At 59.7% G+C, this 14,058-nt stretch overlaps 1 protein-coding gene across 1 annotated transcript; it reads left to right on the forward strand.

Moving 5' to 3' along the window:
* Nucleotides 1–925: 925 nt before the first annotated feature.
* LOC137467928 (serine/threonine-protein kinase pim-1-like) lies at nucleotides 926–2,920 on the forward strand (the record flags this gene model as incomplete). Its single annotated transcript, XM_068179338.1, has 5 exons — nucleotides 926–1,027; nucleotides 1,202–1,252; nucleotides 1,457–1,823; nucleotides 2,438–2,614; nucleotides 2,856–2,920. Coding segments are annotated over 5 exons (762 nt in total), but the record flags the coding sequence as incomplete, so codon positions are not given.
* Nucleotides 2,921–14,058: the final 11,138 nt, after the last annotated feature.

The following is a 14,058-nucleotide window of genomic DNA, read 5'->3' on the forward strand; positions in this document are numbered from 1 at the left end:
GGCTGACCAGGGCAAAGTTCCCGTGTTTGGACAGGCTCAGGGGCTGCCCCTGGGGAGCGGGGGGCTGGGCGCGGGGGCGAGCAGGCAACGAAAAAACGGACACGGGGACAAACGGCCCCGGAGCTTCAGCTGCAGCGGCAGCAGCGGCGGCGGCAGTCGCAGCAGCAGCAGCAGCAGCGAAAGCAGCAGCGAAAGCAGCAAAACCAGTCACTTTGAGGACTCCCTCGCCCGCTGTCCCGCACCCTCTCCCGCTCTCCCTTTCCCGGTGTCCCCTCCTCTCCCAGTCCCCCTCTCCCCTTGCCGGGCCATGTCCCCAGCCCGCCCCCAGCCCCGGGCGGGGCGGCCCCGTCCCCGCCCCGGTTCCCGGCCCCGTCCCCGGCCCCGGCCTCGGCCCCGGCCCCGGCCCCGGCCCCGTCCCCGTCCCCGTCCCCGCCCCGGTTCCCGGCCCCGTCCCCGTCCCCGGCCCCGGCCCCGTCCCCGTCCCGGTTCCCGGCCCCGGCCCCGTCCCCGTCCCCGGCCGTCCCGCCGGGGTCTCGCCTCCGCCCGGCTCTGGTCGTGCTGGCGGTGGCGCTGCTGGGCGGGCATCAGTGCCTGGGGCTGGGGCGGCACCGCCGCCCTCTGGCTCCGCCTGGCCCGAGCCCGGCCCCGGCCCCGACGTGGGCTCCAGTCCCGGCCCCGGCCCCGGCTCCTCCCGGGCCCCGCGGAGGACACACGCGGCGCGGCCGCTCTCGCCGCCCCCGCTGCGGCTTCCCCGGCCCGAGCTCCGCCGCTCGGCAGCGCGGCCGTCGGCCCCGAGCCGCCGCTGTCCCGTTCCAGGGACAGAACGCCTGGGGAGGGCCGGCCCGGGGCGCTCGGGGGGCGCTCGGGGGCCGCTCCTGGCCCCGGGCCGAGCACTGACAGCCCCGTCCCGCCCGCAGGGAAGGCGCAGGAGGAGGCCCTGCAGGAGCGGTACCGGCTGGGTTCGCTGCTGGGCAGCGGCGGCTTCGGCAGCGTCTTCGCAGCCACGCGGCTCTCGGACGGCGCCCCGGTGAGCGGCGGGGCCGGCGGCGGGCGCAGGAGAAGGGGGCGGAGGAGGAGGAGGATTAGCAGGAGGAGGAGGGGGAAGGAGGAGGAGGAGGAGGTGGAGGGGGCGGAGGAGGAGGAGGATGGGGCTCGGCGGGGCGGGTGGTGCGCTCAACCCACTGCTCTCCCTTGCTCGCAGGTGGCCATCGAAAGGGTGCCACGGAACCGCGTCCGGCGCTGGGGCGAGCTGGTGAGTGAGCGGGGCCAGCGGCAGAAGCTGGGCCGTGCCGGGTGGCGAGGAGCCGGGGCCCGGCAGGGTGGGAGCTGCCGGGAGCCCTGCAGGGAGAGCGGGCATGGGCTGAGCGGGGCATGCAGAGCATCCCGGGCTGGCTGAGGGGTTCCCCAGCCCTGGCACGGCCTCAGCCCCACTGACGGCATCGCGCTCCTCCCGCAGCCCGACGGCACCAGCGCACCCCTGGAGGTCGTGCTGCTGGACAAGGTGTCCTCTGGCTGCACTGGTGTCATTCAGCTCCTGGAGTGGCTTGAGCTCCCTGACAGTGTCGTGCTGGTGCTGGAGCGTCCGGAGCGGTGCCAGGAGCTGTCGGGTTTCCTGGCGGAGCGGAGGTTCCTGCCGGAGGAGGAGGCGCGGGGGCTGTTCCGCCAGGTGCTGGAGGCCGTGCGGCACTGCACCAGCTGCGGGGTCCTGCACAGGGACATCAAGCCTGAGAACATCCTGCTCGACCTGGCCACCGGGCAGCTGAAACTGATTGACTTTGGCTGTGGCGCCTTCCTCCAAGACACAGCCTACACCCAGTTTGCAGGTGAGCTCTGCCTGGGGATGCTCCTGGGCATCTCATGGCCCAGCTGGGGTGCAGCCCCAGGGCTCCCCCTATTGCAGCCAGGATGGGATTAATGCTGGAGCCAAGCTTATTTGGGTGGGGGTGTGAGGGGGACCAGCTCCAGCCCTGCCGACAGCCTTCAGCACCCACTGTGGCCTGGGCTAAGGCTGGAGCTGGGGCAGCCAGCCTGACAAAAACCCCAGTGGGGGTAGCAGAGAGGGGCGTCTGACCCTGTGCCCTGGATGGTTTGGTGTGCAGGCGAGAAGGGCTTGGACTGCTCTGCTCCCATTGTTTGCCTTGACTGGTTAACATTTTTGGGGGGGCGTGCAGGCGGGGAGTAGAGCGGGCTTTCTCCACCACTGGATGAGTTTTGCTTTTGTGTGTCATGATTGGGCCTTCCCAGGATTTCTGCTGCCCTCTTCCAACACCAGTGGCTTCTTTTCCAGCCCCAAGTCTGTACACAAGTCCCAGGTGCTGGTGAGAGGGCAGCAGTCACCCTGTGTGCCACTGGGGCAGCCCCCACATGCCATGGGGTGCTGGGGTCAGGCTCTGGGAGCAGCAGCGTCCCCCTGATGAACTCTGTCTGTGTTCCACAGGAACCCTGTCCTACAGCCCACCAGAGTGGATCCACCACCAATGCTACCACGGCGAGGCAGCGACGATCTGGTCCCTGGGCCTCCTGCTGTACCACCTGGTCATGGGGAAGCACCCATTCAGGAGGGGCCAGGAGATCATCTGGGGGCGGATCTTGTTCCCACGACGGCTCTCTCAAGGTGGGTCCTCATCTCTGGCCACGGGGGCAATACCAGTGCTGGGAGACAGCAGCAGCTCATGAGCATCCTGCTCTGGCAGCTGCTGAGGAGGTGGCACATGTCCTGCTCTCCTGCTCTCCTCCAAACACAGAATCCATGGGGAAGTTTAGGCCCAGCTCTGGGCACACCCAGCATGGCCTGGGCATGGGAACAGGGGGGCAACTTCTCCAACTGACTGGTGATTTCTGGTTTGTTTCCCCAGAGTGCCAGGATCTCATTAAGAGGTGTTTGTCCATGCAGCCCTTGGACAGGCCATCCTTAGAAGAGCTTTTCCGTGATCCATGGGTGCAGGGTGGTCTTCTGCCCTAGAAGATGGGAGAGATCAACGTGCACAGTTGGATCCAGGGGCCTGGCAGGTAACAGCTCCACACTTGTCCTGGCAATCAGTGGCAAAGCCAACCAGACTGGTTTTATCCTGCCTGTGTCACTGCCCAGGGGTCATCAGATGGGAACACGCAGCCCTTGTGCTGGAGCTGAGCTGCTCTGCCCAGCACTGGTGGCCACCATCCGAGCTGGTTTTGCTTGTCCTGGTTCCCTGACAGCTGGGGCCCTGGGCAGAACCCTGACAGCCTGGGCTCACCCCAGGGAAGGAGAAGAAGCCCCTGGAGAAGCTGCACCAGGTGGGGCTGCTGCTGCTGGGGACAGTGAGGACGACATCAAAAATGACAACCTCTTCCTCCACCTGGCCACCGGCAGCTGAGGATGATGGACTTTGATTCTGACACCTTCTCCAAAGCCAGGCTCCACAGGGAATTTGCAGGTGAGTCCACACGCAGGGGGATGCTCCCAGATTTGGGCATTGCACAGCCTGGCCGGGAACCAAAGGTTCCCCCTTTGCTGGGGCGGATGCAGCTGATCCTTCAGTCGGCTGCCAGGCTGCTTTTGGCAGGGCTGGGGGGATGGGCTGGGGTGCTGATGAAATGGGAGTGGGCTCCTGGCCCTGCCAACAGCCCCAGCACCCACCGTGCCCCGGGCTGGGGCTGGGGCTGGGGCAGCCAGCCCGACACAAACAAACCCCCATGGTGGGAGCAGAGGTGGGACTCCAGAACCTGTGCAGGGGCTGCTTTGCTTTGCAGGCAAGGAAGGGCTTGGGCTGCTCCACTGCCCCTGTTTGCTTTGGGATCATCGTTATTTTGGGGGGCAGTGGAGCGGGGAAGGGAGAAAACCTGGGCTTCCCTCACCTGTGGGTGGGTTTTTTCCCTGGCCTGCAGGGGTTGGGCCTTCCTTAAGCCCCTGACAGAGATAAGATTTTTGACCTTTTTTCTTGTTCCCCTTTTTGTCTGTAATCTATTTTCAATAATTTGTTGTGTGTTTTTCTAGAGGAAGCGTTCCAGGTGGGGTCCAGTCTGAATGGGGAAGTGCTTGGGAGCAGCTGTGGCGTGGATGGGCCGTGCCCTGGGAGAAGGATGAGGACATCGTTTGGGACCAGCTTTTCTTCCAGCGGGGGATGGCGTGAGGTGGGTCCGGTCTGCTTTGCATGGTGGGATCAGAGCTTTGGGGAGATGGCAGCGAGCACAGGAGCATCCTGCTCTGGGCAGCTGCTGAGGGCTGGATGTGCCGTGGCCGGCTGCAGGCTGGGCACATGTCCTGCCCTCCTGCTCTGCTTCCACAGGCAGCAGGGATGGGCAGCTCTGGGCACAGCTCTGGGCACGGCCAGCATGGCCTGGGCACTGCGGGCGGCTGGGACAAGGGGCCAGGAGCCTTCAGCTGACGGGCGCTTTCTGGTTTCTCTCCTTGCAGCCGGGCTCTGCGGGTGCTGAGGCTGCTCTGGGCTCTGCCAACGCTCTGCTGGAGCTCAGCACCGGGCTGCAATCAGCCAAAGAAGAAATGGGGTGACCTGCAGCACAGACCTGCTTGAGCATTTCAGCATCACAGCTCAAGTTTGCAGAGTGTACACCTCCAAGGGCAAACATGCCACCACCCAAAAATTAAACTTGTTCAATAACTTCTGAAATGAAATCAATCTGGGATGACCTCAAATGACATTTTGCAGCTTGCTCAAGCTGTAGCTCAGCCCTTCTCTGAACTGTTTTCTCCCCCACCTGCCTTTTACTTCCCAACTGCTCCCTCTTGTCCCCCAGTGAGTTCCCAGCCCATGGCAGTCTCCATCACACTGTTGCCTTCCTTGGTGCCCCTCACCATGAGGAAGGCCGAGCCCCAGGCTTGGGGACTCATCCTGTCACTGGCTGAGGAGCAGCAATGTCTCAGAGGTCCAGTGGGATTTTAGTGTCATTCAGAGCTGCTTTCCAGCCCTCAGCTCTCCTCACTGCTGAGTTCCCACTCCCTTTTCCTCATCCTTGCAGCAGGATGAGCTCTGTGAATCCCCTTGAGCCTCTCCACTCTTCCCAGCCCACGTAACCACCTCAGTTAGGCTGAAGCTGCAGCTTCTCTGTCTCCTGTGGCACACCAGTCCAGTCCCCTGTGCGGGGAGCCCCAGCCCCAGAGCACAGCACTCAGCAGTGCACTCCGGGCTGGAGCAGCTCCCTCCCAGCCCAGCCCAGGGACTCCTCCGGCCCCGGGGCTTGGGGCACTGTCAGCACCCGCTGCTCCAGCCACCGCTTCTGCTGGCCCTGACAGCAGCACCCAAAGTGGGGCTGATCCCGAGGGAGCAGCAGCAGGGCCTGGGTCTGATCCCTGACTCTGGGGCAGGGCTGGACAAATGACACCCAGCAGCAGCAGCAGCACATGGAGCTGACTTTCAGCACAGCCCCTGCCACTCTTGCCTCCCGTGTGCAGCGGTGTCACAGCAGCCTGAGGCACCTGGGAGCACCCTGAGCCATGCCAGGGTCACTGCCAGGAGGATCCCCTGGTGCTGTTTAAAACCGGCTCAGCAGGAACTGGGGATGCAAACAGGATGAACCTGAGCATCTCCCACCAGCAGATACCTCAGAGCTTACACAGTAACACGGCCGTGACTCTCCCAAACTGGATTTAGGAATGGCACACCTACTGCAGCCATTGGATCATGAGCTGCCCAGATCCCTTTGGGACTCCTGCTTTTGGTGTCTCTGCCTCCTCTCCCTGGCCCAAGGAGGCTCCTCTCTTCCTCTCCCTGCCCTGACAAGACAGTCACACAAATAAAGACATGGGATTACCAGGTGCTGAGGAGCTGTAGAAGGAGCCTTCTCTAGGTCTGGCCTGTTTCCAAAACCCGCACAGTCTCCCTCAGCAAGGAACCTCCTTGTCCACCCTCTCCAAGGGTGTCAAGCTCAGGAAGGGATTCCTGACACCCTGTCCAGCTGGGAGAGCTCCCGTGTCTCCATACCAGGGGATAAAACCAAACCCAGGAACCCTGGGGGGACTGAGATTGTGGCATGGGGACATCTGTATTTATTTCCCAGTGGCAAACAAAAATGTGGAATGGTGCCAGAGCTTGTTTTGATCTACATCAGCTTTTGATAATTGTCCCTCCTCCTGACAGCGACTCCTCTGCAGCTGCACTGGGAGATCTCTGGGGCTGAGTCCACTAAGAGGAGATTTCAGTGGGGCTGAGGTGCTCGAGGGGGCCCATTTCAACGCTCTGCTGAAGTCCAAGGACATTGTGTTTCCCCGAGGAGCAACGCTCCTTTCTGGCACTCACTGCCCCGTGAGGGACATTATTCAGTTGCTGCCATTGGGTGAGTTCCAGCCACAGGGAGAGGGAGGAGGAGATGATCCCACCCATGGCTGCTGCTGGGTCCAGACTCTGGGTGAGATAAAGCCGAGACAGAGCTTCAGCATCTCCCCAAAATCACAGAATCACAGAAGGGCTTGGCTTGGAAAAGACCTTCAAGTTCATCTCCTTCCATGCCCCCTTCCACTATCCCAGGCTGCTCCAAGCCCTGTCCAACCTGGCCTTGGACACTGCCAGGGATCCAGGGGCAGCCACAGCTTCTGTGGGCAAGCTCTGATCTCTGCCCAGGTGAGCAGGGACAGGACCCAAGGGAACGGCTGGAGCTGGGCCAGGGCAGGGCTGGGCTGGAGATCAGCAAAAGCTTCTTCCCCCAGAGGGGGCTCAGGCACTGCCCAGGCTCCCCAAGGAATGGGCATAGCCCAGAGGCTGTTGGAGCTCCAGGAGCCTTTGGACCCCGCTCCCGGGGCTTCACGGGCTGCGATTGTTGGGGCGTCTGTGCAGGGCTGGGGGCTGGACTTGATGATCCCAATGGGTCCCTCCAAGCTCAGCCCCTTCTTAAATTCTCACCCTTTGGATCAGCCTTTGTGTCCCCTCGAGGCGCTGGCAGAGCTGCTGGGGACAGGGCAGGAGCGGGGCAGCCCCAGCGTTCCCCTGTCTGTGACACCCCAGCGGTGACAGCCCCAGCGTTCCCCTGCCTGTGATACCCCAGAGTGACAGCCCCAGTGTTCCCCTGTCTGTGGCACTCCAGTGGTGACAGCCCCAGCGTTCCCCTGTCTGTGACACCCCAGTGGTGACAGCCCCAGGGTTCCCTCCCGGGAGTCGCTCCAAGGGAAGCGTCCAGAGCCGCGTCCAGTCAATGGAACTGACCAGCCACTGACCAGCCCAGCCTGGGCTGATGTGGATTGCTCTGCAGACAGCTCGGGGAAGGTGTAAGAGGCCGTCTGAAGCCCCCACATTTGCCTACCGATTGCCACAAGCAGAAACCCCTTCCCCCATTACAGTACCGGCTTGGAGAGAGCGGCAGTGCAGGTGCAGTTGCTGTACCGTTACGTTAGCTGTTCCGAACAAGGCCTGGCAAGGAGTTGGCAAGGAATTGGCAAGGACTTGGCATGAACCCACCAAGGAACGCCTACTGCATATTTGCCCACTCTCCTTCTGAATCTGAATGAACTTTTAGGGTGACCCTAATGATCTCTCACTGAAGACCTCTCATCTGCCCCGTGACCACTGTGACAGACGGACGGAGATGGAAAACCCTCCTCCCAAGGACTGAGACTGAGACCCCTCCCACAAGGAGAGGGGAAACCACTAATGACACGACCTGTTCTTCTTCAGTAATTCCAACGGACTTATTCTTCTTTGTGTTCGTCCTGCCTTGGTGGTTTCAGTGGACTCACCTGTTCCCTCACAGCAATCATAATAGACTCTCATTGTCCTGCATGTTCCCCCCTCTTTCCTCTGTGGACTATAACTGTGAGGATCTCGCCTGTGTTGGTAGCTATTCCCATCCCCCTCTTCTCTCTATCTCTATCCTTTTATCTCCTTTCAGATTCCCACTATCGCATTTACAGTTTTGGCCCTTAATAAAGGTGCATGTGTTGTGATTAACTGATAGTCTCTTGCTGTTTGCCGTTTTGCACTTTTGGGATTGGTGAAAAGAACCATCACGACACCCCGCACAAGCAGATCGTGACAGATGGCCAGGGTGTCAGACCCAGCCAGCAGGGGTTTAGGAGGGCTAGGTCGTGTTTGACCAACCTGGTCTCCTTTCATGACCAGGTGACCCTCCTGGTGGATGCAGGACAGGCTGTGGATGTGTCTGTTTGGATCCAGCAAGGCCTTTGGCACTGTCTCCCACAGCACACTCCTGGAAAAGCTGCAGCCCACGGCTGGGCCAGGAGCGCTCTGTGCTGGGTTCAGAACTGGCTGGATGGCCGGCCCAGAGAGTGGTGGTGAGCGGTGCTGCATCCAGCTGGGGACAGTCAACAGTGCTGTCCCTCAGGGCTCTGTGCTGGGCCAGCTCTGTTCAATATTTTTATTGACCACATGGATGAGGGCATTGAGGCTTTCATTGGTAAATCTGCAGATGACACTAAGCTGGGAGCACGTGTCCATCTGTTGGAAGGCAGGAGGGCTCTGCAGGGACACCTGGAACAGTTGGATGGATGGGTAGAATCCAGTAGCATGAAGTTTGATAAATCCAAGTGCCCAGTCCTGCATTTTGGCCACAATAACCCCCTGCACTGCTCTAGGCTGGGGTCGGCGTGGCTGGACCGTGCCCAGGCAGAAAGGGACCTGGGGCCACTGGTCGACAGCAGGCTGAACACGAGCCAGCAGTGTGCCCTGGTGGCCAAGAAGGCCAATGGCTCCTGGCCTGGATCAGGAATGGTGTGGCCAGCAGGAGCAGAGAGGTCATTCTTCCCCTGTACTTGGCACTGGTGTGCTTGGCATTCCTCCCCTGTACTGGCACTCTGCCTCGAGTGCCGTGTCCAGTTCTGGGCTCCCCAGTTTGGGAAGGACATGGAGGGGCTGGAGCGTGTCCAAAGAAGGACAACAAGGCTGGTGAGGGGTCTGGAACACAAGTCCTGTGAGGAATGACTGAGGGAGCTGGGGTTGTTTAGCTTGGAGAAGACTCAGAGGTGACCTTATCACTCTCTACACTCTCTGAAAGGTGGTTGCAGTCGGGTGGGGGTCGGTCTCTTTCTCCTCACAGCAACTGACTGAACAAGAGGACACAGTCTTAAGCTGCACCAAGGGAAATTTAGGTCAGATATTAGGAAAAAGGTTTTTTATGGAAAGGGTGATAAATTACTGCACTTGTCTGTCCAGGGAGGTGGTGGAGTCACCATCATGGGATGTGTTTAAAAAAAGACTGGATGTGGCGCTCGGTGCCATGGTTTAGCTGGGGTGGTGTTAGGGCATGGGTTGGACTTGATGACCTTAAAGGTCTCTTCCAACCCACCAATTCTGTGATTCTGTCATTGTGTGACATCACAGACCAGGTTGTGGCATCATATAGTTGGCTGTGACATCTCTGGTTTATTAAGCGACATCACAGAGCAGGCTGTGACATCAGAGCATGCCTGTATGACATCACAGAGCAGAGCAAGCTGTGAGGTCAAAGAGTGTGCTGTGACATTATAGGGTGGCTGTGTTCCATCACTGAAGGTGTTGTGACATCACACAGTGGGTCTGTGTGACCACAGAGGTGCTGTGTGACATGTTAAGTGAGTTCTGCCATCACAGAGCAGGCTGTGACATCACAGAGGAGGTTGTGATGTCACAAAGTTGGCTGTGACATTACAGGCTGGCTGTGCGACATCACAGAATGGGCTGTGAGGCCACAGAGAAGACTCTGCCATCATAGAAAAGGGCTCTGTGACATCACAGAGCAGCGGTGTGATGCCACAGAGAAGGCTGAGACAATAGAGAGTGGGTTGTGACATCACAGAGCTGACTGTGAAATCACAGAGCAGGCTGTGACATCAGAGCGAGGCTGCATAACATCACAAAGGTAGCTGTGCCATCATAGAGCCGGCTGTGACATCACAGGGTGGCTGTGACATCACAGCCTGGGCTGTGACATCACAGGGCAGATGTTGTGACATCACAGAGCACACTGGGACCTCAAAGAGCAGGCTGTGACATCACAGGGCACCTGTATGAAATCACAGGTGGCCTGTTACATCTCCGAGTGGGCTGTGTGACATTACAGGGCAGCTGTGTGACATCACAGGGGCTGTGTGACATCAGAGGGGCTGTGTGACATCACAGGAGGTTGTATGACACCACAGGGGCTGTGTGGCATGGGGTTCCAGGGCAAGGCAAGGCTGGACCTGCCCCTTCCTCCCCCACACACAAAAAGTTTCCAGCCCACAATCTCCTCCAGTCTGTCACAACAGGCAGTGTGGGAGGTGAAATCCCAGCTGTGGCCACGGGCACCTGCAGGAAGAAGGACAGTTCTTTTCCATAGGAATGAAAGCCCCAGTTCTCGGTTTATTTCTGATTTAATTGCCTGGAATTTATTTGGTTTTGTTGTTGCTTTGTTTCCTTTTTTGTGCCTGAAGTGTCCAGTCAGGAGCAGAGTGACGCTTGCCAAGGAACTTTGTGGTGCTGTTGCTCAATATTAAATCTGGTTTTTGCTGCTCCCTTGCTGGGGATTTTTTCAGCGCTCTCAAGCCCTCGTTGGTAACAGGGTGAAGGAGCCCTGGGCCAGGCTCTGGCCCTGGGGGACACGGGGACGCTGCCGGGGGGTCCCTGTCCCCTGTCCCGCCCCCCATGGCCCTGTGTCAGGCTCTGGGCTCGATCTCGTGGAACATCCTCTGGGGGAGGCTGCGGCGCCGGAGGCGGGGGGACCCGGGGGGACAGGGGACCCCGCTGTGCACGAGCAGCGTTGGACTTCTCTGGGGGAACTGGGAGGGGGGGCTGGGGCAGAGTCACCTCCCCAGTGACCTCACACAGCCCCTGTGATGTCACACAGCCCCTGGGGTGTCACAACCCACTCTTGGATGCCACATAGCTCCCTTGTGATGTCATAGGCCCAACTCTGCGATGTCACTCTGTGATGTCACAAAGCTGTGCTGTTACAGAAGATTCTGTGATGTCAGAAATTCACCCTGTACTATGACGTCGCAAAGTCATCCTGTGACATCACAGTCTGTTCCATGATGTCATAGCCTGCTCTATGATGTCACACAGCCAACTCGGTGATGTCACAACCCACACTCTGATGTCCCTGAGCCACTCTCTACATGACGGCAGAGTCTGCCCTATGGCCTCACACTATGATGTCACACCCTGCTGTGTGATGTCACAAGCCCCTCAGTGATGTCACAAAACCCTCCCTGTGATGTCATACTGCCACTCTGTAATGTCACAGCACACACTTTGACCTCACTGCCCACTCTATGATGTCATACAGCCATGCCATGATGTCACAGCCTGCTCTCTGATGTCACACTGTCCCCTCTATCATGCCATAGCTGCTTGATGACCTCACACAACACGCTCTGTGATGTCATAGCCCAGTCTGTGACCTCACACAGCCCCCTCTGGGACACCCCACAGCCCCTGCCAGTGCTGAGCCCCTGTGAGCTCTGTCTGCGCCCTGCTCGTGTCCCTGCGATGCCCTGGCAGTGCCCCAGCCCTGCTGGGCTGTGCACAGGAGCTGCTCCTGGCCACAGCTGTCTCTCTGCAGCGCTGCCCTTGCCAGGAGCTGCCTCTGGGCCAGGAGCCTGGCCCAGCTCAGCAGCACAGACACAGCACCAGGACGTTAATGACCCTCTGGGGCTTTGGTGCTCTTTGCATCGGACCCAGACCTCAGAGTGTGCTCAAAGAACTTCTCAAGAACTCAAAGTCAGATTCAAAGTCCAGACTTTCTTTAACTTTTAATGGGTCCCACTGAGGGACACAACTCATGTGAAAGTGTCCCCGGGTTCCAGTTAGAGCAGAACACTGGAGGCAGTGATGACAGCTGGGGACAAACAAGGCAAAGGTGTCTCTGGTGCTGAGCAAACCTGGATATCACCATGGTGTCCTTGGACCTGCATTGTCACACTGACCCACGGTTCCATGAGGTTCCCCAGTGTCACCATGGTCACTGTCAGAGGCTGGATGAGATCAGTGTCCCGAGACACCTTGGGTTGAGCTGTCAATCAGTCCCACAGCTGGGACAGCGCTAACTCGGCTCTGAACGCCCGAGCTATCACAAGTCCCAGCTGGGGGGAGGCCCACGAAGGCCCAGGGGCTTAAAACCAAGGAGCACAAGGTCAGCCCCTGCTATGGAGTCTGCCTTCTCCTGGGGTTTGTGTCTCACCCACATTGGAACCCCAGGAGCTGGGAGCCACATGTGTATCTTTCTGTGGAGCTTCTGTCTCTCTGTTTCTCTGTCTCTTTCCTCTCCTTCTAATGCTCTTTCTATGGAACATTTTTGGGTCCCTGAACAACTGAAGTGTTTAAGGCTGAGAGGTCCAGCTTGTTCTGGTGCTTTCCATGAACTGATTGAACTCTTGATTTATGAACCAATGCACTAGATGTGGAATCCTCCACACTGAACTCAGAAACAAACGCCCTCTGTCAGAGCATTTTCATCTTCTAGATCACTTTCAAGATGCCCATGGCGATGTTGCAATGATTATCACACAGCTCTCCATTTCTGGATGCAGGCTCTGCAGATTCTTTCTCTGCATTCAGTCAGGCTTGCATTCCCTGACAATTCCTGGTAGCCCATCATGGTTTCTTAGGGCAGAACAGTAACAATGAAAACCTTACCAATGGCACAACTGCCCAGCCCACAAGGAAAAGAAAGAACAAGCTGTCAAGTTCTTCAAACATTTCTCCTGCTGTGCTGCAAGAGTTGAGCTGCACACAAGGTGTGGAAAGCCTAGAGAAGCTGCAGTTGGTGCCACATCTTGTGACAGAAGCTGCACCTCGTTCTCCAGGAAAGGTTCCTTAAAAGAGCAAACAGGAGTGTGGAGAAGATTCTGGGAAAACTGAAACAGCTTTTAAGAAATGAAATGAAAATGGAAAGAAACAACTGAAGATGTTTTTCTCTGTTTATTTTTATGCTCCTCTTTTCCATCTTGCACTACTGCTCCATCCCCTTAATCCAAATAGATCTCATCTCTAAGATCCATGACTTGGCGAATTTTAGACACTCTAAAATACCATGAGCTACACACAGTTTGCCTTCCCCGTTTGTTTTTTTGGGTTTTTTTGTGTTTTTTTTTTTTTTTTTTTTTTTTTTTAACCATTGCTGGAGATGTAAATGCAGTGCCTGGGTCCGGTACAAATTCTGCATTCAGGGAATGTGCCCCGATAGGGTTTGATCCTCAGCGGGGACAATGCATGGCAGCGACCGAGGGGATTCCTGTTCCCCTGTGTAGGAGTCCAGACTCTGGGTCTGGGCTGACCAGGGCAAAGTTCCCGTGTTTGGACAGGCTCAGGGGCTGCCCCCGGGGAGCGGGGGGCTGGGCGCGGGAGCGAGCGGGCAACGGAAAAACGGACACGGGGACAAACGGCCCCGGAGCTTCAGTTGCAGCGGCAGCAGCGGCGGCGGCGGCAGTCGCAGCAGCAGCAGCAGCAGCGAAAGCAGCAGCGAAAGCAGCAAAACCAGTCACTTTGAGGACTCCCTCGCCCGCTGTCCCGCACCCTCTCCCGCTCTCCCTTTCCCGGTGTCCCCTCCTCTCCCAGTCCCCCTCTCCCCTTGCCGGGCCATGTCCCCAGCCCGCCCCCGGCCCCGGGCGGGGCGGCCCCGTCCCCGCCCCGGTTCCCGGCCCCGTCCCCGTCCCCGTCCCCGTCCCCGTCCCCGGCCCCGTCCCCGGCCCCGGCCCCGGCCCCGTCCCCGTCCCGGTTCCCGGCCCCGGCCCCGGCCCCGTCCCCGTCCCCGGCCCCGTCCCCGTCCCCGTCCCGGTTCCCGGCCCCGGCCCCGTCCCCGTCCCCGGCCGTCCCGCCGGGGTCTCGCCTCCGCCCGGCTCTGGTCGTGCTGGCGGTGGCGCTGCTGGGCGGGCATCAGTGCCTGGGGCTGGGGCGGCACCGCCGCCCTCTGGCTCCGCCTGGCCCGAGCCCGGCCCCGGCCCCGACGTGGGCTCCAGTCCCGGCCCCGGCCCCGGCTCCTCCCGGGCCCCGCGGAGGACACACGCGGCGCGGCCGCTCTCGCCGCCCCCGCTGCGGCTTCCCCGGCCCGAGCTCCGCCGCTCGGCAGCGCGGCCGTCGGCCCCGAGCCGCCGCTGTCCCGTTCCAGGGACAGAACGCCTGGGGAGGGCCGGCCCGGGGCGCTCGGGGGGCGCTCGGG

Source organism: Anomalospiza imberbis, unplaced genomic scaffold, assembly GCF_031753505.1.
Source record: "Anomalospiza imberbis isolate Cuckoo-Finch-1a 21T00152 unplaced genomic scaffold, ASM3175350v1 scaffold_88, whole genome shotgun sequence".
In the NCBI taxonomy this organism is placed as follows: domain Eukaryota; kingdom Metazoa; phylum Chordata; class Aves; order Passeriformes; family Viduidae; genus Anomalospiza; species Anomalospiza imberbis.